The sequence below is a fragment of the Maniola hyperantus genome, chromosome 4, assembly GCF_902806685.2.
Source record: "Maniola hyperantus chromosome 4, iAphHyp1.2, whole genome shotgun sequence".
Lineage (NCBI taxonomy): Eukaryota > Metazoa > Arthropoda > Insecta > Lepidoptera > Nymphalidae > Maniola > Maniola hyperantus.
Genome location: NC_048539.1, coordinates 9413357 through 9439000, shown reverse-complemented (window position 1 = coordinate 9439000; position 25644 = coordinate 9413357). Strand labels below are relative to the sequence as shown.

The 25644-nt window shown below is 35.8% G+C and overlaps 3 protein-coding genes across 6 annotated transcripts; 1 reads left to right on the top strand and 2 right to left on the bottom strand.

Moving 5' to 3' along the window:
- The first annotated feature begins 1292 nt into the window (after window positions 1-1292).
- Window positions 1293-8557, top strand: rho-7 (rhomboid family intramembrane serine protease rho-7). 2 transcript variants are annotated; one of them, XM_034968178.2, is made up of 9 exons: window positions 1294-1527; window positions 1710-1899; window positions 2211-2339; window positions 2958-3120; window positions 3232-3327; window positions 4228-4352; window positions 5307-5408; window positions 7336-7433; window positions 8335-8557. In XM_034968178.2, exons 1-9 carry the CDS (start codon window positions 1481-1483, stop codon window positions 8420-8422), a joined length of 1038 nt encoding a protein of 345 aa, XP_034824069.1. In that variant the 5' UTR covers window positions 1294-1480; the 3' UTR covers window positions 8423-8557. The 2 variants fall into 2 exon arrangements, with proteins under 2 accessions (XP_069354453.1, XP_034824069.1); XM_069498352.1 differs by lacking the exon at window positions 2211-2339 and having other exon boundaries at window positions 1293-1527.
- A 1042-nt stretch (window positions 8558-9599) lies between these two features.
- Window positions 9600-13981, bottom strand: LOC117981918 (S-formylglutathione hydrolase). The gene is made up of 5 exons (XM_069498351.1): window positions 13803-13981; window positions 13162-13395; window positions 12093-12338; window positions 10798-11017; window positions 9600-10398 (listed from the first exon to the last, which is right to left on the bottom strand). The coding sequence occupies exons 2-5, from the start codon at window positions 13374-13376 to the stop codon at window positions 10216-10218; spliced, it is 864 nt and encodes a 287-aa protein (XP_069354452.1). The 5' UTR covers window positions 13377-13395; window positions 13803-13981; the 3' UTR covers window positions 9600-10215.
- Window positions 13982-14584: 603 nt separating this feature from the next.
- On the bottom strand, window positions 14585-25644 carry IntS8 (integrator complex subunit 8). 3 transcript variants are annotated; one of them, XM_069498376.1, is made up of 10 exons: window positions 25261-25644; window positions 24983-25153; window positions 24369-24578; window positions 23692-23789; window positions 23214-23344; window positions 21335-22925; window positions 21062-21224; window positions 20081-20429; window positions 18358-18601; window positions 14585-16697 (listed from the first exon to the last, which is right to left on the bottom strand). In XM_069498376.1, the coding sequence occupies exons 2-10, from the start codon at window positions 25098-25100 to the stop codon at window positions 16458-16460; spliced, it is 3144 nt and encodes a 1047-aa protein (XP_069354477.1). In that variant the 5' UTR covers window positions 25101-25153; window positions 25261-25644; the 3' UTR covers window positions 14585-16457. The 3 variants fall into 3 exon arrangements, with proteins under 3 accessions (XP_069354477.1, XP_069354478.1, XP_034824046.1); XM_069498377.1 differs by having other exon boundaries at window positions 24983-25101; XM_034968155.2 differs by having other exon boundaries at window positions 24983-25643.

The window sequence follows — 25644 nt, the reverse complement described above, 5'->3', positions numbered from 1 at the left end:
ACTGATTCGGAATGCCAGCAACCAGCAAGAAACTCGGCGGTTGCTTTTTTTTAAAGATTTGATACCTACTATGCCATGTATAATAACATATAGCCTATGTTACTTCTGAATAAAATAGCTATAGAATATGGTGAAAGAATTCTCAAAATCAGTCCAGTAATTTCAGAGTTTATCGATTACAAACAAACAAGTCTTCACTTTCCTAATCTAAATATATAAAAGGAAAAGGTGACTGACTGACTGATCTATCAACGTACAGCTCAAACTACTAGACAGATCAGGCTGAAATTTGGTATGAAGATAACTATTAAGACATAGGCATCCGCTAAGAAAGGATTTTTGAAAACTCAACCCCTAAGGGGTTGAAATAGGGGTTTGAAATTTGTGTCGGACGAAGTCGCGAGCATAAGCTAGTTTTGTAATATTAGAGGATAGACGACCTTGTGTTTGACAACCCTAACCTTTTTTCCCTATTCACCCCTTTGCCATTCCGTTACACCCCGGATCAAGTATAAATAGGGACAGCATATATTTTGATTAAAATATACCAGTAATTTATCATTATTTTATATTTTTTGGATGTTTCCTTAGAATTCTTACAACCGGAGATGCTTACAAACAGTTAAAGCATCATAATTTGTACCAAAACATCCGTAAATTTCAATGCGAAGTTAGATTTCGTACCTATTCACCCCGTTTTACGGTAGTCTATGCTTGGCACCAAAAATAATACTGCATCATCCGCAGTTCCTGAATCACTATAGTTTAGGAGTGCTGTACCCTACATCATCAGGGTTGAGGAGTTGGGACTTTGAGTTCAAGCATAAAGTCCTTGCTTGGTACCTACAACATTAATTTACTATGAACACTTCCTGAATCTTGATAACTGAGGCGGGCAGTAACCCTGCAGCATCAGGATTGAGGAGTTACATTGCGACATGGCTATCTTGGCGCATGGCGAAAATCGGAACTAACGTTGTCGACAAGTTTCCCCTTTGTTCTTGTTTGAATAGTCAGCCTTTGTTTTCCAACAGCGCCCCCCTGTCAATATCATTCAAGTGCCAAGAGAGCCTTGTCGCACTGTAAGTAACATTGGTTTGTTATTATGGGTATGGTTTAGTTGTGGTTGTTAGGTTGTAACAAAGGGGTAAGGTTCAAAAAGACTTGAATCCAAAGCCGTAAAACCAGTTTAAAAAAATATGAATGGGTTATTGATATTATTATACTCTTTGGTTATTGGCATGTTTTTTGTCTGTGATATAGGTTGTCAATTGTCATGTCTGTCAACAAGTCAATTCCTAGGTCATTGACAAAAAGTAAAAACCACAAAAGCGTCAAAAGTCAATTTTCTAAATAAAATAGTATTCAAAATCCAAATAAATTGTTGTAAAACACAATTTAATTACCAAAAACTCCTGTAAATCTTGTCTAATTATATAAAATAATGTAATAGGAACAAATCTTACACATTTAAATTATTATGTTCTTCAGAAATGTTCGGTCTGCAGCAGAGTTGACTCTTTGCTGGTAAGAATTTAGTACAAGACACCATTTCATCAAATTAATTATTTCTAATCAATTAATAGGTCTATGCTAATCACAATAATTTTATATAGAAAAACCACAATCAGTGTCAAATTATGTAAATATGTGCCTAAAAATTAAGTTGAATGTTATTTAGGAGTAATTTGGTTAAAAAAACTTTTCAGCAAACCAGTGTTTTTCAATCAAAACTCAAATAGTTTTGGGTATGTCCGGCAACAATTGCGCAATTCCTTCACCAATTCACGGCGTGGTGGGCGGCGGCCGATCACGGAACAGACTCCTCTCGACAACATACAAATAGAGGGACCTCTGAATGCAAGTGGCCTTTTAAAGCCATTTTTCTTCACTGTGGGGGTATGCACTTTAATAATTTACATAAATTTCCTATATAAATAAAAATATTTAAGTACTTGTATAAAATAGAACAAGTTTTTATTGAACAGAAAAGTAAAGATGGAATTGAATCTAGCTATGTATAATATTAACTTTGCCCACATGGACCACATTAACTGTTTATTTTCTTGTATGAATATTGTTACTGCCTTGATTCCCCCTTTGTTAGCTATTGAATAATTTTAACATAAATACACTATAAATTAATATTATGTTTAGAGCCATTAAAACTGTTTTGGTTTACATGATTTTTACTTCAGAATATCTTTCAGGTGACATCCTTAAGCCTAGCTGGTTGTGTAATATGGGAATATGAGAATCTACGCTCACATGCAAGTTCCTTCCTCAAAAAGCCAGGCACATGGTTAAACACTCATCAAAAACGTGTTTCAGCTCAATATGTAAACTTTACATTATTAGTTTAGATCCTTAATACATTGAATTAATACATCCTTAGTAATCTTGGTTCTTTCATTAAAACTGGCGAGATATAACAAATGCTTTTTTTAAAATTAATTAATTATTTAAAGAAATTAACTTTGAAGGCTGAAACAAACCGAACACACGATGGTAGCAAATCAGGTCATATGTATGTGTATTTATGACTTGTTTTCGACAACAGTAGTGTAAGATTTTACATCTCACCAATCTTGATGGATTTCATGAGATTTTACCAATTTAGCTTCCAAGTAAAATGGACCTTAACCAGCTTGTTTTAATGCTTTACTTCATCTATACCTCTACAGCTAGTGCTCCAAGCTGTAACATTGGTAGTATTAAATTTTTCACTTAAAGTCGAAGCCTTTTACATCCATTTTATTCTGACACTTTATTTTGTGAGATATAAAATCTCATACTAAGTACACAGTGCACATTAGCTGGAGTGCAGCTTAAGTATGTGAATACCTTCATACAGTTCCTTTAATCACAGCTACTGAGCCATGTTGGAAAGTTCGCCATCGCGCGTTGTGTGTGTTTCAAGCTTCAGAAGTATACTTACAAATATTGGTTTTTTTTAGAGATCTGAGCCTGGACCTTTAATAAAATGGTGGATGTCACTAAGAGAAAGCGAGAAGGTTTTCTATCCCATACTAGCAGCAAATGTTCTAGTGTTTGGTGCTTGGAGAGTGAGATCTCTACAACCATTCATGATCAAATACTTCTGTTCAAATCCTTCAGGCAGTAAGTTCGTGTGTGGCGGCGTTTTTCCTCAGATGTGATAAACAACTCGTACCGTATATTTCTAATTTCTATGAACCGTTTACTCATGACATGGTTTCATTAATGTTTTAGGTGCCAAATGCCTACCGATGGTTTTATCTACCTTTAGTCACTACTCAACATTACATTTAGCTGCCAATATGTATGTCCTACATAGTTTCATGCCAGGTAAATATATTAAAAACTACCTAATGCCAGCGACTTAGGTTTTTAAAAATCCCATGGAAACTCTTTGGATTTTCCGGGATAAAAAGTAGCCCACATTACTCTCTGTCCTTTACACTATCTCTGTGCCAAAATCGATTGGTTGCTTAGTTGGGGTGTGAAGGAAGGACAAACAAACACACATGACATTTATAAATTAGTATAGATCATATACTAAAATTTCATTTATTATGCAAATGTGACACTTCCTAATTTTCCCAATATGTATTATTTAAGTTTTGTAGGCCGAATTATATTGCCAATTCAAAAGTTTAAAGAAAATAAGTTAAAAGTCAATTAATGATGTCTTCAAGTACTACTGTTCTTTTTAAATAATATACTAGATAATCCATGCAACTTTATCCATGTGAATATAGGTTTATAAAATTTAATAAAATATTGTGGCTAATTCTGTTGTACACAATTGCTAAACTAAACTAAAATAAGACATCTAAATCTATTGCTATCCCTTTCATATTGTTGCTTCCGGAAAAGGATAGCACTAGATTTAGACCTGTTAATTTAGTTTAGTTTAGAATCTCTAAACTAAACTAAATTAACAGGTCTAAATGTAGTGTACAAGAGAATCAGCCCCATTTATTTGGTTCTTGCCAAGCATTAGTTATTCTTATGCAGTAGTACTGCAAAGTTGTAAGGATATTGTGATAAGGATTGTAGGAATGCACCAAGGAAGCCAGAAATCTAGGCGTAGTAATAGATAGTAACTATGTAAACTATGTTTTGAAAACCATATCCTGATATAATATCTAAATAATAATCTTTAGTATATATTTGTATTGAAAGCTAAACTTGGCTTTGACAGTAGCAGGGGAACAATCAATAACTTCATTTTTTTTCAAACAGCTGCCATAGCATCACTGGGCAAGGAGCAGTTTGTCGCGATGTACTTGAGTGCTGGAGTCATAAGCAGCTTTACCAGCTTCCTCTACAAAGTGGTGCTTAACCAGCCAGGGCTTAGTCTTGGAGCTGTAAGTCAACTACAAGTCCTACATAGCTGTGTAGTATAATGCATTGAGAAAGGACTAGCCATATTTAATGTATTTGTCAACTGGCAACTGTCATGTTAAACGTACAATTTATGGTAAAACATGATTTTACATCTCACTAAAGTTGATAAAATTCAAGCATCGAAACAATAATGTCAGAGTAAATATGAGTCCTCGATTTTAAGTAAAAATTCAGTATCGATTTTAATGCCATAAGATTTCCGCTAAGAGTACTGGGTTATATATAATATGAACGAACTTGAGCTTTCATACAAAGCAATTTAGATCCATTTTACTTTAATCTGAATCGCGGACAAGCCGCACGCAGCGAACGTAATGCATAAAGTGTATTTAACTGTAATATACATGTAATGCACATATGAAAATTAAATTCGATTACGACTTTTTTTTAGTATATAATTTTGTTTGTGTAATAAATTTGCATGTCGCTGACGAGATCTTGATTTTATGTGGCTCAAAATAAACCAGCGCGCCTAAGAAAGCTTTCGCTTCAAAAATGCAAATGATGCCATCGGCAGGTATTGCCTAAGCCGCACTAAGGGCTTTTTTTGTGGAGACGCGTCGTGTCGGCGTGGTGCGTTGCGTCGCGCGTCGTACTACGCCATATAACAAGAAAACGCTTCTGCTAGAAAGCTCTCATACTTGGCCAATATGTTTGAGTTAACAGTGCGAAACGCCCACGTGAAGGGAACGCGCCGCGTCTGATGTTTCTGACATCTTACGCATTTCTGTGCCATGTGGTCTACATTCACAATTTCAGCACTGAAAACAGCGTTTTGCGCGGGCAGCAGTAATTTGCTATCAACTTTATTATGATTAAAGTTTGTCTTGTCGATAACTTTTACATGCTTCAATATAGAAATGCATGCAATAATATTATAAAGTAATTATATATTTTTATCTTTTCTTGTACAGTCTGGAGCGATCATGGCAGTTTTGTCCTACGTTTGTGTGCAGTATCCTGATACAAGATTGAGTATAATATTCTTGCCTATGTACACATTTGCTGCTGGAACGGTAAGTATAAAAATCTAAAAATATATAAACAGAATAGTTTTACCAATATGCAATCGAAAAATGTTAATTTCAGTTTACAACATTATATAATAAATTGTATAGTTCATTTTAAAGATTTCACTTTTTTATTCTGTTCTACTAAAATAAAATTTATATGCATTTTTATTGCATTTATCGATCGAATAAACTTTTAGTGAAATTTTTGGATAGTTTATTATTACTTAAGGATCAAATCAAGACACTTTTCAGAAAAGGGTAAAATACCCTATTTAAGCATATTTTATGAATAGATACAGGCCATGTCGATTGGACAACATGACTAATCTTATATTATAAATTAATATGCCAGTGTGTTGGTTTGTTCTTCAATCATGGGGCAGCCGCTATGAGGCTACAGGTCCAGGTGATTTTTTCCATGGATATAATTAGAGTATTAGAGCGTGCCTACTTTTTATCCCGAGAAATCAGATTTCTAAAAACCTTAATGTACACGGACCGGACGTAGTCGCAGGCAATGGGGCCGATTTTCTAGTACACAGTCTCTAAACTAAACTTAATTAACAGGTCTAAATCTAGTGCTTTCCTTTTCCGCAAGCAACATTATGAAAGGGATAGCAATAGATTTAGATGTGATATTTTAGTTTAGTTTAGAGATTGTGTACAAAGGAGTTAGCCACAATGGGGCCGATTCTCTAGTACACAATCTCTAAACTAAACTAAATTAACAGGTCTAAATCTAGTGCTTTCCTTTTCCGCAAGCAACATTATGAAAGGGATAGCAATAGATTTAGACGTGATATTTTAGTTTAGTTTAGAGATTGTGTACAAAGGAATTAGCCACATTATCTAGTCAATTTATAATATTATGGTTATCCTTTCAGCATGTAGTTTCTGGGAAACGAGTGCAGGTCATGAAGCTAGTATCACATTTACCTATATCAATGACTAGCTGATCCCCGCGGCTTCGCCCGCGTAGATTTAGGTTTTTAAAGATCCCGTATAGCCTATGTCACTCAGGAATAATGTAGCTTTCTACTGGTGAAAGAATTTTTAAAATCGGTTCAGTAGTTCTAAAGATTACCCCCTACAAACAAACTTAACGACATTACCTCTTTATATAATATAGCTGATCCCCGCGGCTTCGCCCGCGTAGATTTAGGTTTTTAAAGATCCCGTATAGCCTATGTCACTCAGGAATAATGTAGCTTTCTACTGGTGAAAGAATTTTTAAAATCGGTTCAGTAGTTCTAAAGATTACCCCCTACAAACAAACTTAACGACATTACCTCTTTATATAATACAACGGGCCGTGCAGCAGAAATCGTAATATTTTAATTTCGCCATAACTTCAAAACCAAACGTCCAATTTTAATCATTCAAAGACCAAATATTATCTCCATAAACTGTTCTTAGTGATGAAATCATTTATTTTGATAAGGATTAATAGCATGAGTAAAATAAACACGTTTAAATGTAGTCCAAAAAAAATTCAAGATTTTTAAATAAAAAAATGGTTGCTGTGCCTCACTCGACATAGATGGGTATAGTGTGTCGCGGACTTTTTTGTAGATATTTATAAGATCTACAATTAATTAGAACATTTTATGGTTCTATCTTTTATAGTTTAGGCAGCGTACGCAAAATAAGTAACTTTTCTGGTTGATTTTTTACACCTTGTGTCCGAAAAACCCAAATATCTTACGGAACCCTATTTTTTTCCAAAATAAAATATAGCCTATGTTACTCGTGGATAATGTAGCTTTCGAATGGTGAAAGAATTTTTAAAATCGGTCCAGTAGTTTTTGAGCCTATTCAGTACAAACAAACAAACAAACAAACAAACAAACAAACAAACAAAGTTTTCCTCTTTATAATATTAGTGTAGAAGTGTAGATGTAGATGTGTAAATATTTTGTGTAATTTACAGGCAATAAAGGTAATAATGAGCGTGGATCTGGCGGGAGTAGTCTTAGGATGGAAATTCTTTGATCATGCGGCTCATCTCGGTGGTGCTTTGTTCGGCATGTAAGTGTTTCTCTTTCAATAAATTATCCATACTAATATTATAAATGCGAAAGTCTGTCTGTCTGCTAGTCTTTCACGGCCCATCCGTTCAACCGATTTTGACGAAATTTGGTACGGATATAACTTGCATCCCGGGGAAGGACATAGGCTACTTTTATCCCGGAAAATCAAAGAGTTCCCACGGGATTTTTAGAAACCTAAATCGTCGCTAAATACTGTATAAGTAGAACTTGTTTCATATAACCTCCCTTGTTTGACAACCTCCCTGGTGCAGTGGTAAGCGCAGGTGCAGTGGTCTTGTTAGAGGGAGGTCCCGGGTTCGATTCTCGGCAGGGGAAATTTAGTATTTTATAATTTTTAAATTTTCTCTGGTCTGGTCTAGTGAGAGGCATCGGCCGTGGTTAGTTACCGCTCTACCGGCAAAGACGTGCCGCCAACCGATTTAGCGTTCCGGTAAAATGCCGTGTAGAACCCGATTGTATCATCACTTACCACCAGGCGAGATAGCAGTCAAGGGCTACAGTCCGTTGAAAATGACTCCTCATGCACCATTTTAACTCTATGGGTCAAATTATATCTTGTCAAAATTACGGTTCACCTTTAAAAGAATGACTAAAATAGTAGTTTTGACATGAAATTTGACACAAAAACTTAAAATGGCGCGTGAACAGTTAAATTTTACACGTTATATGTCAGTGTCTTTTATATTATGTAGATAAAGAATATAAATAGTTAATTTTGATTTCTTGTTCATTGGTTTAGATTAAATTGGCCTGAAAGTAATTTAAAAATTAATTATTTCATGCGTTTCAGTGTTTTTGAAGTCAGTTTAAAGTAAAGTTAGATATTAGTGTGTACAGAGTATAGAACTATCAGTAGACTGACCAACTTTTTTTTTCAGGGCCTGGTGCTACTGGGGCAACATGCACGTTTGGGGAAACAGAGACAAATTCCTGCAGTATTACCATACTATCAGAAAAGATTCATGATATTATATAGATGAAAAGGCTATGGTGTAATAGAAACAGTTGTATTTATTTTAGAGAATCTAATTTTGATAACTAACTTGTTAGTCAGTTGAATCTAAATACTTATATATAAAATATATATATCTACAAACCAATGATGTTCTTTCAATTCTTAAATAATCATCATCATCATTGTCGACCGATAGACGTCAACTGCTGGACATAGATCTCTTGTAGTGACTCACTCGCCACGGTCTTGCGCCGCCTCAATTCAGCAGCTCCCTTCGACTCTGTCCATCTAGTGGGCAGCCTGCCAACGCTGCGCTTTCCGGTGCGAGGTCGCCATTCTAGCACCTTGGGGCGCCAACGTCTATCGGTCTTAACCTCAGATTAAGAATCAAGGTAGATTTGGCATTAAAATAATAATACCTTGTAAGAGGCAAGCTAGGTGTATAGAAAGCTCTGAAGAGTGATAGAGACATAAACACAGTTTTTTGTCTTTGTCATAGTTTAGCTTTTTTTTGTTGGGCACGTTGTAGTTTGTGGCCAAACCTCTGTGATAGTAATTTATTGCGAATATTACGAGTTTTTATTTAGTTTTCTGTTTTAAATTTAGTATTGAAGCCATTTATGTTGCATTGCTGTGTAAAAGTTGTAGCGGACGCAAATTATGAAACATAGGTAACCTTCATACGTAAGTATGAAAGGTTTTTGTTGTTTTCCCCTTTCAGATATACGCGTTTGAAAAGTCTTCTTATTCTCAGTCTGAGGTCTTAACGGTTCAAACTGTGCCCTGACTTGCTATTTTAGCTCCACAACCTATTCAACTACTCGGTTACTTTGGTTCTCCTACAGATCTCTTAATCTAGAGAAAGATTTGTTTCTGAAACTACTGAACCGATTTTAATAATTCTTGCACCATTAGAAAGTTAGTTTATCCAGTAGTAACATAGGCTAATATTATTCATACATATAATGCGTATAAAATGACTTTTCACGCGCCATTTTAATCTTGTGTCAATAGTACGATTTTAGTCCTTATTATAAAGGTCAACCGTACTTTCGACATGACAGTTGACCCATAGAGTTAAAATGGCGCGTGATAAGTCATTTTGTACGGACTATAGGTATATCTTTCACCCGAACAAAGCTGGGCGGATGAGGTAGTATCATCGATGGTAGTATAAAATAAAATGCATGCTGTGAAACATCTTTTATTATAAACAAAAATATAAATGCATTTGAAGTTACAAAAAATTAGGTATTAAAAGAAAGTTTGGTCACATGCAAGTTGATCTTGCACACAAAATGTCTGTCGACTTGATATTAGGGTGACTGTCCACTGAAGCGGAGCGAAGTAGGTGATTTAACAGACCAATCGGATTACTGATAAATTATCAGATGATGGGGTTTAAATATTCTAGTATGGAGCATGGCCTGCCTAAACTGACCGCCATTCTTTTTTCCCCAAAATAGTGGCCACCTGTCATAAAATCTGTATTAATCAATAGCTGGCATCAATAGAAACAAGTAGTAGGTATATGAGACAAATTCGTCCAGGTTTTACGTGTTGGTTGCTATTTTGGAAAATAAGAATAATGGCGGACTACTAGGTCCAAAAATCTTCAAAGATCTTTATCATATTATTTCTTAATAACCTAATTGGTCGGAACTCAGATGTCTCCACTTTAATGGATAGGCACCCTTATAATCATACCCACCTATGAATTGAATACTACATTCATAACCGTCTTGTACTTATAGTGCATATTATTCCATCACAGACAAGATTTGATAATGTGATATCTATAATGCTATGCTTTGAGTATTTTAGCGTGAAAATCGAAATGTTCACCAATGTAAGTGGAAATGTAATAATAGGAGTGGTCATATCCTTCGCGCAAGTTTAAAATGACCGGAACTTCAACAGAGCGGCAGGCTTCCACAAGGTTTTCAGGTAACAACTGTTTTTCTATGTAGAACTTGTCTGCAGCACCCTAAAATAAATAAAAACTCGATATTATTCTGAGAATAGATAGATTATAATTAACTATAACTAAATTGATAACAGCTGCTCGACTGCATTAGAATTAGTATTAGAATTTGTTTATTAATCACTTAGTACACAGACAATTTATTTACAAAAATACTATAATAATAAAATATCAGTAAAATAATATGTGTAAACAAAAACAACACAAACGATAGAACTGCATTAGTGGAACACTGCGTCGCAATTCAGCTACAGAATGACAGCTACAAGTCACGATTGCAATAGCCTGTGATTGGTTGATGCTCGCTCACTATTGGCTACAATGCATTGTTGCAACAAGAACGTTAAAGTAAAGTAATATTATACTAAAAATCTGTAAGATTGAGTTAGAATTTTAACTTGCCTGGTCAATTAGCAACGTAAGTGGAGGTCCGTCATATTTCTTGACCAGTTCAGTTGCATCCCATTCAACCCACTGGCTCTTGTCTTCTCCAAGGTAGCCTGTGAAGGCTTTCTCACCCCATGGACACTTTGTTGGATTGCATATGGGTGCAAATGCACTCACTGATTTATATAGTCCAGGATTTCTTAGAACTGATACTAAAGCTCCATGACCACCCATACTGAAAAATACAATGGTTACTAAGATTGCCATTTATACATCATTCATTATCAGCATAATTTAAGCCATAGTCTACCATGCTGTCTAAGTGCAGATTGGCAGACTTCAGACACCATTGATGGAGTGGCCCCACTGCGCGAATGTTTCGAGTTTGGGCGAGCTCGGCGAAAGTTCGGCAAACGGCAAACCACATTCGGGATTCGGCGAAGGTTTTAGACTCTTAAGGTCCGGGCGCTTGAATCTGGGTATCTGTTTTTTTATAGAACTTAATTCTTATGAATAATAATACATAATAGTAGAATAGATTACAGCAGGATTGCCAGGCAAAATTTAGCCCCGATTACCTTTGATGAAATATTTTTAAATAATTAATTCGTGTTAAAAAATTCTTTTAAAATTTTTATTACAATAATATATTGCCGCCTCAACACCAATGTTTGGCAAATGTTTTGCGAGTGTCAAATTATACGATTGAATCCCACCAACGAATGTTTGCCGAATGTTCGCCAATGAGGCCACACCATGAGAACATTATGGAGAATTTACAGGTATGCAGGTTTCCTGACAATGACACCATGAGAACATCATGGAGAATTTACAGGCATACAGGTTTCCTGACGACGTTTTCCTTCGCCAATAAAGCAAGTGATATATTAAATTACTTAAAATGCACATACTTTTAAAATTTAGAGGTGGAGATGGACCCCTTATTAACATAGGTGCAATATTATGAGCTGTGGCTATCTGGTTTTTTAGGATCTTATCTAAGAATAGCTTATGCTCGCGATTTCGTCCGCGTGGACTACACAAATTTCAAACCCCTATATTACCCCTCAGGGGTTGAATATTTGAAAATCCTTTCTTAGCGAATGTTTACGTCATAATGCAAATGTTGGTTTGTCCTTCAATCAGGTCGCAACGGAGCAACGGATGAACGTGATTTTTTGCATGGGTTTCAAAGACCTGGAGAGTGACATAGGCAACTTTTTTACCGGAAATACAGAGTTCCCATAGGATTAAAAAAAAACTAAAGTCGCGGGCATCAGCTAGTTTCTAATATGGGTAGTGATTGTTACCTGTGTCCCATTATTCCTATTCTGTTTGCATCAACAACATTACTAAAACTTTGCAGGATAAGTTCATATAGCTCCTTGTTCAAATAGCTGCCCATCCTATAATTCTTGGACCATGGATCCTTAGCAGCATCCAGGTAAAATCCGGCACCAACACCAAAGTCCCAGGATTCATCATCACCAGGGATCTTGACTCCCCTGGGAGATGTGTCAGGGCCCACTACTACGACACCATGATCAGCTGCATATCTAAATAATTAATATAGGAATTCATCATCATCATGATCATCGGCCTACTTCTGAGCATGGGTCAACTGTCATAGTATGCCATGCTGGCACAGTGCAGATTGGAGAAGAATTCATCAACACTGACAAAATTAAAAAAGAGGTGACATGAACTAGGTAAGCCAGCAGAAAATATTGTACATCAACTCAATCAAGGTTTCGGCTTCGTAGACTAGTTTCTGTCATTTATACCTATCTGATATTTTGTCTGTCTCAATGACAGAGACAACACTCTTTGAAAGTTCAAACCGCTATCTCTTTCTAAAGGTTGAAGTACAATATTTTCTGCCGGGCACTGTAGTCGTGATCTTTTGAGTTTTGGTATACATTTAATGATAATTTATAATAATAATATGATTTAATGAAAACAGCAACCGTCAAGTCTCTTGCTAGTTGCTGGTCCTTTTTGTAAGCAGACATCTTGAACCACTCTGGCAGATTCACTTGATGATTCAAAAGCATCTTAAAAAGTTTATTTGAACAAAAAGCTTTTCTATTCTAGTTCATGAGGTGTATGATTGCACATTCTACAAAACAGACAGCTGGGCTTGTGTTTAGTTTTTAGTCTATGACCTACGCAAACAGCAATGTTGCAATATCAGATTGGATTAGGTAGGTACCTATGTATTTCTTTGCATGCACTAAGTATATCCAGCATCATCTATTTTTAGTTTTCACACAATATAGAAAAAGTTGTGAAAACTGCTCAGTCCTGCTGAAATAACAGTAATAGAGAAAAAAAAAACAGTTTTTAAACATAACAAGAATACTATAACATGGTACATACCTTTGAAAACCAGATTTGGTTATAAAGTTTTGTTCGTTACAAGTAAGGCCAGAGAGGTAGAATATAACTGGGAGCTTTACATCACCACCTTCAGCCTGAGGCGGTAAGTAAATGGAAAAGTTCATTTTGCATTGTAACTCTGATGATTCATGAGAGTACACCTTTTGATACCCTCCGAATATCTTATTTGATGAAACCAATTGCAAACCGTCCATCTTGAGTTTGTGTACAAATCTTAAAATACAAGTAGGTTAGGTAGGTAATTAGGTAAGTATTTAACTACTTAATTATTCAATTATTTATTACATTAAAAAAATCTTTAGGAGCTATTTCAGGTTATGTAAACACATTTTAGCAAATAAGATAATTTCATGATTAAATCATCAATGCAGTCAAGCAATAGGTACCTACTAAATATTTGGAGCATTTTAAACTTAATTGCTTAGTAATAAGAATCAAAATGTTGATATTTTAAACACTGAGTTTTGATAAAGTTGTTATCATCAAAAAGTTTATTTTAATAATATCACGTGAGTTATATAAAAGACAAAAAATAATAATAGTGGTACCTACTTACTGAAATATGTACTTAAATAATAACAAGAATATACTACTCTCTAATTTTAAAAATATATAATTACCTAGTACCTATCCCTTTACAGTTTAAATTTTGAGTTCCAAATCCTAGGTTCCAACTTCCAACCACCACCGACCAGAAAAAAGCCAACGTCTAAGTTTTCCTCACGTTTTTCCGAGGTTTTCCCACTTTTTCCTTTTTTTTGTTTGTTTGACAGTCTTGTCCTGACCAGACGGAGCGGAATAGAGCAATAAAGCTAGATAAAGGAACGTTTGCTTTCTCATTCACACTAAAAAGAAAGCACAGATAAAGGTACTAATGTGATAAACAGAGACGCAGCTAACCGATTTTTTGTCCCTTATCGTGTAACCGATTTTTTTCAAGAATACATACAAGTAATTCAACTTTAGTTGCAAAAAAAACTTTGAGAATTCGTGGCGTCATTGTATTTCTCATTAGTTATTTACTTGTTTTCACATAAAAACGTTTAATACAAATATTGTTGATCGGTTAATACAAATATTGACTACTAAACAATGGTAATAATTGTCGTGTTATTCATCGTTACGTAGTGCTATCGCTATCTCATACGCGGTTACACTGTACTTTAATCTAGCTTTATTACTCCATCTACGTTTCAGTCAAATGTGCAAAAATAGGTACCTAGGTACTTGTTTTTACGTTTCCAGTGCTACCATATTTTTAATGAAAAATAAATAGTGCAAGGGGAAAAAAGAACCTCTGAGTTGGTACAGTAGATACGGGTAACTTTGGAAAGGTGTAACATTGTGAGTCGATGGTTCAATGGAATTAATTATATAAAATTATAATAAAAACTCAATCACCTGCTGTAAATTATTTAATAACATCTAAGAACGAACACCTAATTACACAATAAAATATATACTTACATAAATAATATCTTAAGAGATTTTTTGTTAAAGCACTATTATACCAATCTTACTCTGGTACCTTATTTTAGTGATTTACGCTTCGCGGGGCTCCTGTTTTCTGGGAGGTTTAAAAAGAAATAACCACGAAGGGGATGGCGGGGTCTATAAGACCCTTCTAATCTAACCCATCCGAGTCGGAGTGCCCTAAGTCCTGAGCTCGCTCTTGATAGTGGAAGCGGGGGAAGGAACGAGTACCTCACTATGCAATGGAGCCATGCATTTCTTCCAACCCAAAAAGGACACAATCTCTAATAGCATATAAACTTTTTCTAACCTAACATTATCCAGCCAAAGTTGGGTAGACCGAGGTGAGTGAGTATGGGTAAATAGGCTACTTGACAATTTTTTTAAGTTGGTCTTAAATGGTTAATATTTGTCCTATTATATCAAAAAAATTAACACTATATTTTTTTGCGCCCTAAAAACCGTAAAACTTTAATTTAAAAAAATATTTTTCTTAGACAGATGAAAACACTGTCGGCCATGTTTGGCCGATAGATTATCTGTGCTCTGACGTCATGCATTTGTAAACAACAGCATAACCACAGAGTACATTATATATACTGAGCATAACCTACCAAAGTTTAATAAACATGACTTCTATACTAGTTTACATGAAAAATATAGTAATTATCGTTATTGCATCATCCGAGAATGTAAAAAACGCATCGATAAAGACCACAGGAAAGTTGTGGATTAGAGTGCCCAGTGAAATAAATATACGTAACACGCAAAGACTTGCTTAAAGGGATCCTATATGACTAACGACTTCAACCCAAATTTATTTTTGCAAAGATCACTTTGTTGTAAGTCTTAATTAATAACTTATTCAATTTATAAAGAGAAAACGATTTTTTTTTACGTTTACTATGAGTTTTTAGAAATATATAAAAACTAGCTTATGCTCGTGACTTCGCCCGCGTGGACTTCATAAATTTCAAACCTCCATTTAACCCACTCAGAGGTGGAATTTCAAAAAATCCTTTCCTAGTGGATACCTTCTCTTTACCTACAAAGAACACACTCACCAAATTTCATGTATCTAGGCCCAGCTGTTTAGATGTTTAGGCTGTGCGTTGATATATAAGTTAGTCAGGACTCTAAATTTTATATATATGGATACTACGTTAGTCCCCGCGTGACATAGGAATGACATTTCTTTGTTTACATATTTAATGACGTCACATCATGGCTGACAGCGTTTTCTGCGTTTCAAATAAAAATAAAAATTGTATTTTTTTAAATTGGATTTATATATCCATCCTGCGTTTTTAATAATTGTTATTGATATATTTCGTTGTTTTAAGCAAAATACTATATAAATAATCATTTATTGGACGAAATTAGATATGAGTCAAGTAGCCTATTCCGAATTAAAATTTATTTTACTTATTATTCGAACTTTACCCAAAACGTTTGGGTAATACTAAGTTAACCCGTGTACTACATCTTCTAGCGTTATATATTACACAAACCCATTCAAGATAAAAAGTTTAAAAAGGGTAAATTAAATTAAAAATTTAGAAACCCCCGCCACAAAACCTCGAAAAAGTAAAAAAATAATAGGTAAATATGTATTACAACAATGAGTATTCCGCTTTTCGCAGAGAAATTTCCGAACGAATCAGGCTTTATAAATGACGTCATTTTGATGTTAATGAGCCATGGTTCCAGCGCAATAGCAATTTGCGGGACTTATACCAGAAACTAAATGACTGTAAATTGAAATATGCATTTTTAATAATTATATTATTTACATTTTAATATTATGCGACATATTGATTAGTTAGTGCCCGGAGCAGCCTAGCGCGTCGTATAGCAGCAGCTTCTCTTTGTATGTCTTCACTGTTGTTCGCGTTTAGTTCGAGCGCTCCGGCAGCCTTCACAGCCCTAGACCGGCGCCCTCCTTCCCCGCGACGCGCGTGTAAAGCAACGCCTACTTCCAACAGAGTCCCGTCCCACAGACAGCCGTAGTAGCCGTCCATTGCATCAGCTGCATTACCAGTCTGAAAAATTACAAAAGTATTAATTTCATGAAATAACTTATGAACTTACTATTGCATGTCTTATATCAGATCATTGTCCCAGAAGACACTGATTTGATATGACATGCTTGTACAAAAACAATGAAGTGATTCGTAAATGTAGTTATACAAAACAGTGCCTAGCTAAATATGTTCTTGGCCCCAAACTATGATTTCCTGTGATATGGGAAGCCAGTCGTCAACTGAACATACAATTTTAGATAAATAAAAAACCGAAACAAATAGTAGATTATTAACCAAGGGGATAAAGCAGTGTCTTCTGTCGCGGGTGACGATTTAAATCGCGAGCGTAACGAAGGACTCGAGGTTTACTCCCGAGCGTAGCGAGGGTGTTAAAAACTTATCTCACGAGCGAAGCGAGGGATTTAAGACGAGTCCTGAGTGTAGCGAGGGATTTAAGTTCACCCAAGACTAAGACAGCTTTATCACCGAGGTAAATACTCTACTTTTCGTACCATTTGCGAAAAAATTAACACAATAATAATATGAGATAAGCATTTATTAAACGTATTTTTAGAACATTAACTTATTTATAAAAATAAATTAAAATAAACTTAACGTTTTTGTATTTGAAGAAAACAAAAACGCGGCAAATTCCTAGACTAATATTTTTTTGTCGGAAAAGCAAAGGCATCAATCTCATACGACCTTGTCGGTTTTCGTAATTTTATTTAATAATCATAAGTATAACTGCATAATAAATGCGTATTCCTTTTTCAAAAAGATGTATAATGCTTTATATACAGACTCAATGGTGTAAGCCTTCGTAGTTTTTGCTGTGTCTAAATTGGATTTGTTAAACATTCTTTATGTTGGTAATTTAAAAAAAAAAAAACAGATGTAGTCTGTCTGTCTGGTGGGAGGCCACGGCCGTGGCTAGTTACCACCCTACCGGCAAAGCCGTGCCGCCAAGCAATTTAGCATTCCGGTATGATGCCGTGTAGAAACCAAAGGTGTATGGGTTTAATAAAAATTGCCATACTCCTTCCACGTTAGCCCGCTCCCACCTTAGACTGCATCGTCACTTACCATTAGGTGAGATTGCAGTCAAGGGCTATCTTGTATCTGAATAAATAAATAAAAAAGAAATAAAAAGTTCAGTATAAATTTCGATACCTTAAGTATTCCAAATTTAAATCACATTCTCTCCCTAAGGGATGAATGAAATTCAGTACAATTTTCTTTCCCTGTTTTTAACAGATCAAAAATGACTATTGTTATGTACGCTTTTTGTGGCATTGAATGTCACTTTTTTGAGCAAGTGGTACGAAAAATAATATAAACTTAAGCGTTGAAGTTCTATTGATAAAGTTAGGTAGTTATCCGTCAACATATTTAAATAAATCTAATCAAAAAACCGACGATCGCAACGCCCTCTGGTGGCCTAAACCGTAAAACATTTGTACAGTACGCGGCAGAAAATACTGTACATCGAACTTTAGAAAGAGATAGCGGTTTTGTAGCGCGTGTCTCTGTCGTTGAGACAAAACGTCACATAGAACAGAGATAGCTCTACAAAGCCAAAATCTCATTCTAAAGGTCGATGTACAATATTTCTTGCCGGTTACTGTACGAACCCCTTCTATAAGGAGTTAAAATAAAAATCTAATAAACAAAATACCTTCTCAGCAAGACATTTGAAAGCGGTCGCGTAGTCAGGCTCGTCAGGCAGTTGGCATAGCGCAGCCGCCTGTGTGGGCGCCGAGAGAGCCTGGCAACATCGAGCGGCGCGCCGAGTCACCCCGCCCTCATCAGGCGCCGTCTTCGCGAAGTGCCACGTAGCTGCGGCCAAGGCGCACAGATATCTGCGCAGAGCCGCCGCCCAACGACTTCCGGCCATTTCTACATCGCCGTATAGACGTAACCTGAAAGGGACAGATGTAAAACTTTTGTACGAATAAAGGATGATTTATGCCAGCACGTGCTGCGTACGATGCGCGGACGAGGCACGAATTCAAAACATTACGAACATATTATATGAAGCAGTTTAAGCTTGACCGTGTGACGTCCGTGAACGGACAGGGCCTGAATCCGTGCCTCGTCAGCGCCTCGTACGTGGCACGGCCCGCGCCCGCCACGTGTTGGCATACAATAATCCATAACGTGACAGATGAGGGTACACTATCAATTAATAGTACCTATTTGTCTATAATTGGTTAATTTAAACAGTTAAAATGTAAAAGGATAATAGAAAAGAGCAACTGCTGTGTGTATTACTGGCCCTTGTCAGTGGAATCTGCATTCCGAACCAGTGGTAGAGTCACTGACACACATAAGAGACACTAGTTGCTCTTCATGAAATAAATAGATTTAGATTTAGGTATGATTTTGAAAATGAATTATTTGAAGATGTTTCAAATATTTTGCATACTTGCATCTTATTGCTAAATAGTTCGGGAAGCTATCTTTCTACACTAATATTATAAAGAGGAAAACTTTGTTTGTTTGTTTGTTTGTTTGTTTGTACTGAATAGGCTCAAAAACTACTGGACCGATTTTAAAAATTCTTTCACCATTCGAAAGCTACATTATCCACGAGTAACATAGGCTATATTTTATTTTGGAAAAAAATAGGGTTCCGTAAGATATTTGGGTTTTTCGGACACAAGGTGTAAAAAATCAACCAGAAAAGTTACTTATTTTGCGTACGCTGCCTAAACTATAAAAGATAGAACCATAAAATGTTCTAATTAATTGTAGATCTTATAAATATCTACAAAAAAGTCCGCGACACACTATACCCATCTATGTCGAGTGAGGCACAGCAACCATTTTTTTATTTAAAAATCTTGAATTTTTTTTGGACTACATTTAAACGCGTTTATTTTACTCATGCTATTAATCCTTATCAAAATAAATGATTTCATCACTAAGAACAGTTTATGGAGATAATATTTGGTCTTTGAATGATTAAAATTGGACGTTTGGTTTTGAAGTTATGGCGAAATTAAAATATTACGATTTCTGCTGCACGGCCCGTTGTATTATATAAAGAGGTAATGTCGTTAAGTTTGTTTGTAGGGGGTAATCTTTAGAACTACTGAACCGATTTTAAAAATTCTTTCACCAGTAGAAAGCTACATTATTCCTGAGTGACATAGGCTATACGGGATCTTTAAAAACCTAAATCTACGCGGGCGAAGCCGCGGGGATCAGCTAGTAATATATAAAACACAAAAAATGTTTCTACCTGTGTCCATTATAGACTGAAACCATCCAACCGATGTGTCCCAAACCAGTTTCGTTAGCAAGGCAATAGTGAGAAAATGGTTCTAGTTTTTTAAGCATAGTAGCACACGCCGGGTATTGGCTGTACCATATGAGAAACAAGTTAAATAGCTCACCATGACGTATTATATGGGTACAGCTTCAAGCTTCTCTCAAGCAGATCAGTTAGAGATTCCAGAACATGTTTCACATTGTAATTGTTCATATTGGATATGTTCGACGGCCAAAGACTTGTGTATTCTACGACAAGTTCCAGCGAACTGTCGTCTATAAGAAGGTTGTGTATCCTTGCAAGGAGGGACATCATGACGCTGACTGCGAGAGGTTCGCGCAATGTAGCCAAGAATCCGTTAAAAGAGTTTCTAGCTTCTGCTGCCACGTTTGTTGCATCCCGGGAGTGTGACGGCATCCCGCCTGCCGATCGCTTAACGGGACCACTTGACCCATTGCAGTATATGGATAGAGCTGTTGGAGATAATTAATTACTAGCTTATGCTCGCGACTTTGTCCGCGTGGACTACACAAATTTCAAACCCCTATTTAATCCCCTTAGAGGTTACATTTTCAAAAATCCTTTCTTAGCGGATATCTACACCATAATCGCTATCTGCATGCTAAATTTCAGCCCGATAATTCCAGTAGTTTGAGCTGTGTGTTGGTAGATCAGTCAGTCACCTTTTCGTTTTATATTTAGATTATGAATTTCATGAAACTAAGGGGAGAACAGGGGTTGAAGAAAACAGAACAAAGAAGACATTGACATTACGCCTATCACTATCGTTAACCACTTGAGTTGCAGGCGGTATTGGCTAATGTGTTTGGTAAACCCTGTGGGTTAACCTTATAACTAGGTTCTGCAGACTGCTTAGTGTAAATTGGGCTAAATAGCAAGTGTCTGCATAATCAATTATAGAAAGTATACCTAAGAGATTGGCTGAGGGATATTTTTATTTAGATTGGTAAGAAAATTTTATATCTAACAATGGATATTATAAATAGAAGATTAAGTTTATTTAAATTTTCTCATAAATCTGAATTATGGTAGTACAAGATATTGAGAACTGCCATTAAACTCAAATAAAAAATATGATACTCACTATAATCCCACAATGCTCTGGGGAACTTTCTCAAACCCTTTCCCCTTTGCAGCTCGCAACAAGCAGCACATAACGCCGACGCGGCTTCCCCTGGCCCACTGGCCACGCCCGCCCCTTCCCACTCGCAAGCGTTCACTAGACAAGTCCAACAGGATTCAATTACCTGGAAAATTATTACATTATAAAATATATAGATTTGATTTTATCAAAAAAATATTACAAAGTTTTAGTGATATCACATTATCAAAAAAGAATTTTTAGTATTTAACTCACTTGAGGTCGAGGAATAATACTGTCGCCCGAATTTGCAGCAGCTATGCAGGCTTTGCATTTATCAGCCAAAACCGACAGATTAATGCGATGGTGAGGCCACTCGGATAACATAACATTCACTTGAAGCAACAACACTTCCCATGACAACTGACGACAAAGCCTATATAGTATGGGATCTGAACTACCACCGAGTTGGCTTCGAGCTTCGCCTTCTAATACTGAAAGTAATGATAAAGCCGTCCGCGAACATCCAGCCTCAGCGCGAGCCCTCGCCGCACCGGATACTACATATCCAAAATCTTGCAAAAATCCACGCGGCAATGAAATCAAAGCATTGCCTAACCCCCCTGGAGGTTTCCAAGATGGATTTAACTTCCATAATGGCGAAGAAGGGACCATCATTGCAAGTTTCACTAAACACATTCGCACGTCATCTGCCGTAGACGCCTCGATAAGGCGTTTTTTCAACCTACCAATTTCAAGCTCAGGTACAGATTTACATTCGAAATCAGGCACATCCCAATCCTCTGTTAGGAGCTCCCGCGGAATATCAATATTTTCATCGTCAATGTTGGCTGGGTCGTTCAATATTTCATTTAACTCTTCATTGGATATCAATCTCTTCCTTATACTTTCTGCTGCATCTCCCACATACTTTTTCAAATATTCATCTATTCTCTCGATTGGTATTTTCAACTGCGACGTTGCTAGATGTAGGAAGAACATCCTCAGATTGTCCCAGTCAGTATCAGATAAATCAGACATCAAAACCGGAGCTATAGCCCAAAAAAGTAAATCAAAGAATTTGATTCCAAATGTTTTAAATTTATTTATGAAGTCAGGATGAGTGGACGGGATTCCTCCTTCAAGAGCATATCTGACCGCATTTAAGGCTGCAACACGATTCAATAGATCTCTGGCGACAGTGAATGCTCCGCTTGAAGCAGATCCTTGAATATCAAGTTCAACAACTTCTCTGTGTACCATTGGGATTTCTCTTGCCAGATTATCGGCTTGAAGAATAGCTATAATGCCTGTGTAGTGGTTAGCGACAGCCTCTTGTAGTTTTTGTAGGAGGGACGGTTCTTCATTGAGAACTTCATACCCTAGATTGAGAGCCCTTATATAACCCAAAATATCATCTTTAGTCATACTGGCATAATAAAAGTCACCCCATGGCATTGTGACATGTTTCCCATAGCCAAACGTAGATATTTCTTTTTCAAGTAGGCTTGAATTTTCTCTACACCCTAATATATGTTGCTTTGCCAAATCATGTTGTCCATAAAAGAAGTAATTGTAGCAGAGATCGAAATGTATCTGCATTGCCAACTCGTACTGGCTTATGAAAATGTCACCAGCATTCCAATTATGGTTCATGTCATCAGAGTCTTCAGTGAGGTGAAGAAAAGCTTCCATAATTGGAATTTTCACTTTCTTTGCCTCTCTTCTACCTATCGTTGCTTCATAGTAAGATAATACACTATCTAAGTATCTAATGCTTTGCATGCGAGAAGCTTCACACATTCGAAGAATTTTTTCAAAGTTTTGATTCAGCGGACTGTAGCCACTCTCTACTTGCATACCAGGCCTGTTCAATATGATAAATAATTTATACATTGTGACTTATTCTGGCGTGCACAGTCACTAAACTAACCTAAAATAACAGGTTTACAGCACAAAAGCTCTATCCCTTTCATAATGCTCCCTGCAGAACAGGAGAGCATGAGATTTAGACTTGTTAAAATTATTTAGTTTAGTTTAGGGATTGTGTACAAAAGAATTAGCTACATTGTTGAATAAATAAAATTAAAATATTATATAAAAAAAATAACCTGAATTGATAGTAAGAATTAGCAAATATTTTTATGGTACATACATGTGAACGAAAGCCATTTTAGTTGATTTAGAATAAAGAGCAGCCTTCACTGGAAATCTTAGCACCCATCTGTGGTATAGTATGAGTGCAAATTGTACTTGAGCTTTATGTATAAAATCTGATGGTATATCCTGCAAGACAATAAACAGATTTTTTTGCAGTTCACATGATGCATAAATAACACAGGATGTCTAAATATACAGTTGAACACAAAACAGGCAAGGATTGTTCTATTTTACGAAGACTCTTTGGCTATGTTTGTGTGAGTGCACACATACATACACCTTGTTTTAACGTGCATGATGCTCAGTCTTGCTTAACAGTTTTTGTAAAATGTGGTTGCAGGAAACCCAGCTTTACACACTCAAATACGATAATTTCTCACTATTACAACCAACGCTGAAGCAGACTTCATTAATAAAAGAACTGTAGTAAAAGTTCCTTATTTAGCTAATTATTATAGTAGTACTTTGTTTACCATCGGTGGTACAGCAAAAGAAGTATCTGTTGCTATATAAACAAGATCCTGCATCAAGTGCTGCTGCGTCTGTGGAGGCAGTTTACTTTCAAGTATATCTGAAATTATACATTTTAAGTAGTTCAACTTAAAATAGTGATACACTTTAAATTCCAATGTACTTTAATTTGAATTAAATTGTATTACTTAGTCTGAATCGTTGAATTCACTGTCCTGACACACTGACATTAACACTTAACTCAAACTCTTGGATCTAGAAAGCTGAAATTTTGCAGTTCCCTTTAAAGTGTAAACAAGAAATAAGGCCAGAATTTCAGAAATTTACATGGAAGCAAAGCCACAGGCGGTCGCTAGTATATGTTTAATTTTGTTTCTAATAGAGTTTAAATGTTAATAAGTAAATTAAGTGCATTACTGACAAATTTAAGTATAGTCTGTAAAAAATAACTCGATGGGTCACCTGTCATGTCAAAAGTACGGTTTTGTTTAAAATAAGGACTAAAATTGTACTTTTAACACGAAATTTGACACAGCGTTAAAATGGTGCACAAGGAGTTAAATTTTACATATATATCACTAATATCTCTCATAGAGATAAGTGCCTCTCTGTCCACTTAAACTACTTTATTGTAAAGTTTTTCGGTACAAATTAAAAAATAAAATATATTTTATCATACCCAAATTCCAATGTAAAGTTGCTGCCACTTTTAACGCAAGAATTTTTAGTGCTAACTGTTTGCGAGTAAACTGTAGGCTTGTGGGAGTAGTAACAGATGGAGGGCTAGGCGGAGCATCAACATCTACTACTCTCTCGCTTGTAGGCTTAGAGTTTGAGTTCTTTGAGTCCACAGACAAGAATTCTTCTATCAACTCGCATGGTGTAGGTTCTAGTAAAAAAGTATTTAATGCATCAAATTAGTGTAAATTAAACTATTTGTCCTACTGCACCAGAAGGAGAGTAATATTAAATTAAGTTAAACTTGACTGCAAAAGCTTGTTTTTTAATTTAAGTAAGCTAAGTCAAAAAGTTTAATAAGCTATTAGGTACCTACTCCTAATAATAAACTTTTTAGCTTAACTTACTTAAAAGATAAACAAGTAGCTTTTCACAGAAACCAACAAACACACTGGGTAAGCCCCCTCTTTCTCCGAGAAGTTATCAGCGAATTGTTTACCTTTCAGGTGTAAGTCAATTATAGAAAACTAGATCATAGAAACATAGTATGGTTGTAATTACTCGCAAGTAATTTTGTAAAAAATTATTAAATAATAAATAAAAAGTAATCCAAACCTGGGTTAGGTTTACACAAGTGCTGCTTCAGCAAGTTTGGATCCAATAAGAATTCAAACCATAAAACAGTATCAGGAGATATGGGCACTGTGCCCGGTCGCAGTAAGTCAACATCCATTCTGCTCCAAACATAAAGAGAACAGAACCGGTAATTTATTTACGTTTGATTATCTTAAACATGTACAAATTATTGTAATTAATAGTGTAAATTAAAGCAGTTTTAGTAAATTTGATGTTTTAAAAAATTAACTTGAGAGTTAGATGCATTTTTCATTTACACTTCGCAATCCGCATCACCCAGTAAACCAGTGATTCCACGTAATAGTTAATACACTCGATAGGTCCACATTTCAGTAATCAGGAAATTCTGAAAATTTAATCAGATCATTATCATTCAAAACACCGCAAAATACATCCAAAAATGATCCGACGAGGATCCGACCCACTCCACTCCGACCACAGAGTACATTGAACACAGACCAATAACATATAGGATAACATTATACAGGGTTACAGGAAAATAGGACACGATCCCGTTAAGGGGTTATAGTACAGGACATTAGCTATCAAACGACCCCTAAAGTGCTTATGCGAAAGTGTATCGTTTTCGAGTTATTCATTTTTTTATTTTTTTCTTGGTAAAAGGGTGTTTGCCACTTTAA

Bases quoted from the DNA above. Each gene is read 5' to 3' on its own strand.
- IntS8 (XM_069498376.1), bottom strand. From the start codon at position 25,100: ATGGATGTTGACTTACTGCGACCGGGCACAGTGCCCATATCTCCTGAT. The intron at 21,225-21,334 runs GTGAGTTAAATA...ATAATTTTCCAG, and splicing joins GTATTATTCCTCGACCTCAA to GTAATTGAATCCTGTTGGAC. The intron at 20,430-21,061 runs GTGAGTATCATA...TATCTCCAACAG, and splicing joins CAGAGCATTGTGGGATTATA to CTCTATCCATATACTGCAAT.
- rho-7 (XM_034968178.2), top strand. From the start codon at position 1,481: ATGTTCTTCAGAAATGTTCGGTCTGCAGCAGAGTTGACTCTTTGCTG. The intron at 1,528-1,709 runs GTAAGAATTTAG...AAAACTTTTCAG, and splicing joins GCAGAGTTGACTCTTTGCTG to CAAACCAGTGTTTTTCAATC. The intron at 2,340-2,957 runs GTAAACTTTACA...GGTTTTTTTTAG, and splicing joins AACGTGTTTCAGCTCAATAT to AGATCTGAGCCTGGACCTTT.
- LOC117981918 (XM_069498351.1), bottom strand. From the start codon at position 13,376: ATGGACGGTTTGCAATTGGTTTCATCAAATAAGATATTCGGAGGGTAT. The intron at 12,339-13,161 runs GTATGTACCATG...TTAATTATTTAG, and splicing joins ACCAAATCTGGTTTTCAAAG to ATATGCAGCTGATCATGGTG. The intron at 10,399-10,797 runs GCAAGTTAAAAT...TATTTATTTTAG, and splicing joins TTACGTTGCTAATTGACCAG to GGTGCTGCAGACAAGTTCTA.